This window comes from Delphinus delphis, chromosome X (genome assembly GCF_949987515.2).
Source record: "Delphinus delphis chromosome X, mDelDel1.2, whole genome shotgun sequence".
Classification (NCBI taxonomy): domain Eukaryota; kingdom Metazoa; phylum Chordata; class Mammalia; order Artiodactyla; family Delphinidae; genus Delphinus; species Delphinus delphis.
Genome location: NC_082704.1, coordinates 62,928,858 through 62,931,880, shown reverse-complemented (window position 1 = coordinate 62,931,880; position 3,023 = coordinate 62,928,858). Strand labels below are relative to the sequence as shown.

Sequence of the window (3,023 nt, the reverse complement as noted above, 5' to 3'; positions counted from 1 at the left end):
CGTTCTGGGCACTGCAGTGAGTGATTTTTTTTTTCTCAAACCAGTTTTTTTCCCCTCAGGCCAAACACTGGTTGAAGTGACTTCAGGCCTCTATATCTATGGCAGGTTCCCCCTGCCACTCCCTTCTCTGATACAGAGGCCCTTTGACCTGTTCCCTGGGAGGTGGAAGGAAAGAGTGACATAAGGAGGAATCACTTCAGAGAAATGGTTTTCGCGTTTTAAAATATAATCATATGAAAACCCATTACTGGATAAGTCAAGAACAAAAACCACTTTTATTCCATATCTTCCTCATTGAAAACAATTCATTCAGCTGCAACTTGTTCATAGTGTATTATAGAGCATTCAGAAGACAGTCCTCCAATGGCAGCTGTTGACCTAGGAGATGGTTAGTAAGATTTCTGTATGCACCTTTGAACAATGATGGTTCAGATACCCAACAAAGATGATTAGTCAGTGACAGCCACGTGTACAAGTGGTGGCAGGCAGAGGGCATGTAACTGGCCAGGTCAGAAATGTACAGGGGGATGGTTGTTCACCTCAAATCTACCTTTCATATTTCACTTGTATTCAGCCAGGAAAGGCTTTATTGACCAGGGCCATTTTAAGAGCTGAAGGCATGATAGTAACTGATGGAATGAGCAGTGGGAGAGGGAGTAGGAAAATACCCAAGGCTTAGGGTCTGGCATGAACAAAGCTTAGAAAGGGACCATAGTCTGAAATAGGGAAACATTGAGATTGTCATTTGAAATATCTCTCTATAAAGGCAATGTAGTATAGTGAAAAAAGTTTTAGCCAGAACTTTAATATACTGAGGGATCCCTGCTCTCTAAACTTATATTTTGGAAGAAAAGGTGAATCAACATTTTAATTCAGGAGTTTACTCATAACTTTTTAAAGAGGTTGTCCTGGAGGTCCTATATCCACCTGTACTCTTGTGCAGTAGAACTAATACTCAGACAATGAAGTTTAGTAATACTGGAAAGTAGACAATGTATTGATAATTTAGAGTAGCTTGATAATCCTTTAGTTAGGAATTTTTTTTAAAAACACCTGAATTCTGGTTCTGACTGTATCATTTACATGTTCTTCCATTTCTGACATTATTGTAATTCTAAATTACATAAGCCTCAGTTTCTGCTTCTGTAACATGGTGATAAATTCCTGCCTTGCCTGCCTTATGGTGTACTTGTAGGAATCAAATAAAACATGCTTTTGAAAGTTAAAAAATCATACAAATTTCAAAGTATTAACATTGTTTTAACCATCAGAGTCACCCTCGCCCCCACCCTGCCCCTACCGGCCTTGAGCTCCCCAGAAACAAATACCTTATTCCTGTGCATTGCAGTGCTACAGTATTGCAATTACTGCCTTGAGTGTGATCTCTCCTACTCCTGCAACATACTCTTGTAGTACCTTTTAACATATGGTAGGTACTCAAAAGGTATTTGTTAAACTGAATTGAATGTGCATGTTATTTCCAGTCTGGGTAGACAGAATATCTTTTACTCCACAGAAATCGTGGATGGAAGGTAGATTTGATGACTGGTTCCATCTTGTCTCCCATAGGAGGAAAACATTTCCTACCAGTCCTTAGTCTCAGAGTGCTGAACCCTGCAGCCAGCAGGCCTCCTGAAAAAAATCCATGGGTGACAGAAGATTCATTGACTTCCAATTCCAAGATTTAAATTCAAGCCTCAGACCCAGGTTGGGCAATGCTACTGCCAATAATACTTGCATTGTTGATGATTCCTTCAAGTATAATCTGAATGGTGCTGTCTACAGTGTTGTATTCATCCTGGGTCTGATAACCAACAGTGCCTCTCTGTTTGTCTTCTGCTTCCGCATGAAAATGAGAAGTGAGACGGCTGTTTTCATCACCAATCTGGCCCTCTCTGATTTGCTCTTTGTCTGCACTCTACCTTTCAAAATATTTTACAATTTCAACCGCCACTGGCCTTTTGGTGACACCCTCTGCAAGATCTCTGGGACTGCATTTCTAACCAACATCTATGGGAGCATGCTCTTCCTTACCTGTATTAGCGTGGATCGCTTCCTGGCCATTGTCTATCCCTTCCGATCTCGTACCATTAGGACCAGGAGGAATTCTGCCATTGTGTGTGCTGGAGTCTGGATCCTAGTCCTCAGTGGTGGTATTTCAGCCTCTTTATTCTCCACCACTAATGTCAACAATGCAACCACCACCTGCTTTGAGGGCTTCTCCAAACGTGTATGGAAGACTTATCTGTCCAAGATAACCATATTTATTGAAGTTGTTGGTTTTATCATTCCTTTGATACTGAATGTCTCTTGCTCTTCTGTGGTGCTAAAAACCCTCCGTAAGCCTGCTACACTGTCTCAAATTGGGACCAATAAGAAAAAAGTGCTGAAGATGATCACAGTGCATATGGCAGTCTTTGTGGTATGCTTCGTACCCTATAACTCCGTCCTCTTCCTGTATGCCCTAGTGCGCTCCCAAGCCATTACCAATTGCTTGTTGGAAAGATTTGCAAAGATTATGTACCCAATCACCTTGTGCCTTGCAACTCTGAACTGTTGCTTTGACCCTTTCATCTATTACTTCACCCTTGAGTCCTTTCAGAAGTCCTTCTACATCAATACCCATATCAGGATGGAGTCTCTGTTTAAGACTGAAACACCTCTGACCACAAAGCCTTCCCTTCCAGCTATTCAAGAGGAAGTTAGTGATCAAACAACACATAATGGTGGTGAATTAATGCTAGAATCCACCTTCTAGGTATGAGAAATCTCTTTAGGTCCAAATATGGTTTCTTCTACGATTTTCCTATGCTATGAATAAGAGAAAAGATTTCAAGCTAATGATATTGAGAATAATGTACTGAATACAGTCAGATACATTTATTTGAATGTTTATTGTACATATGCTGTTTTGTTCAATAATTATAGGTCAGGTCTAATTATAACAACAAAAAGTTATTGCCAAATTCTTCTGCTGGGTTGGAAATTCATTGTACCACATTATATAAGTAGACAGTAGCCTT

General features: G+C 40.4%; 1 protein-coding gene across 1 annotated transcript; it reads left to right on the top strand.

Moving 5' to 3' along the window:
* Positions 1-1,645: 1,645 nt before the first annotated feature.
* On the top strand, positions 1,646-2,758 carry LPAR4 (lysophosphatidic acid receptor 4). Its single transcript, XM_060002146.1, has one exon. The coding sequence runs from the start codon at positions 1,646-1,648 to the stop codon at positions 2,756-2,758; it is 1,113 nt and encodes a 370-aa protein (XP_059858129.1).
* Positions 2,759-3,023: the final 265 nt, after the last annotated feature.

Excerpts from the sequence above, each read along its gene's own strand:
- LPAR4 (XM_060002146.1), top strand. The coding sequence starts at position 1,646 with ATGGGTGACAGAAGATTCATTGACTTCCAATTCCAAGATTTAAATTCA.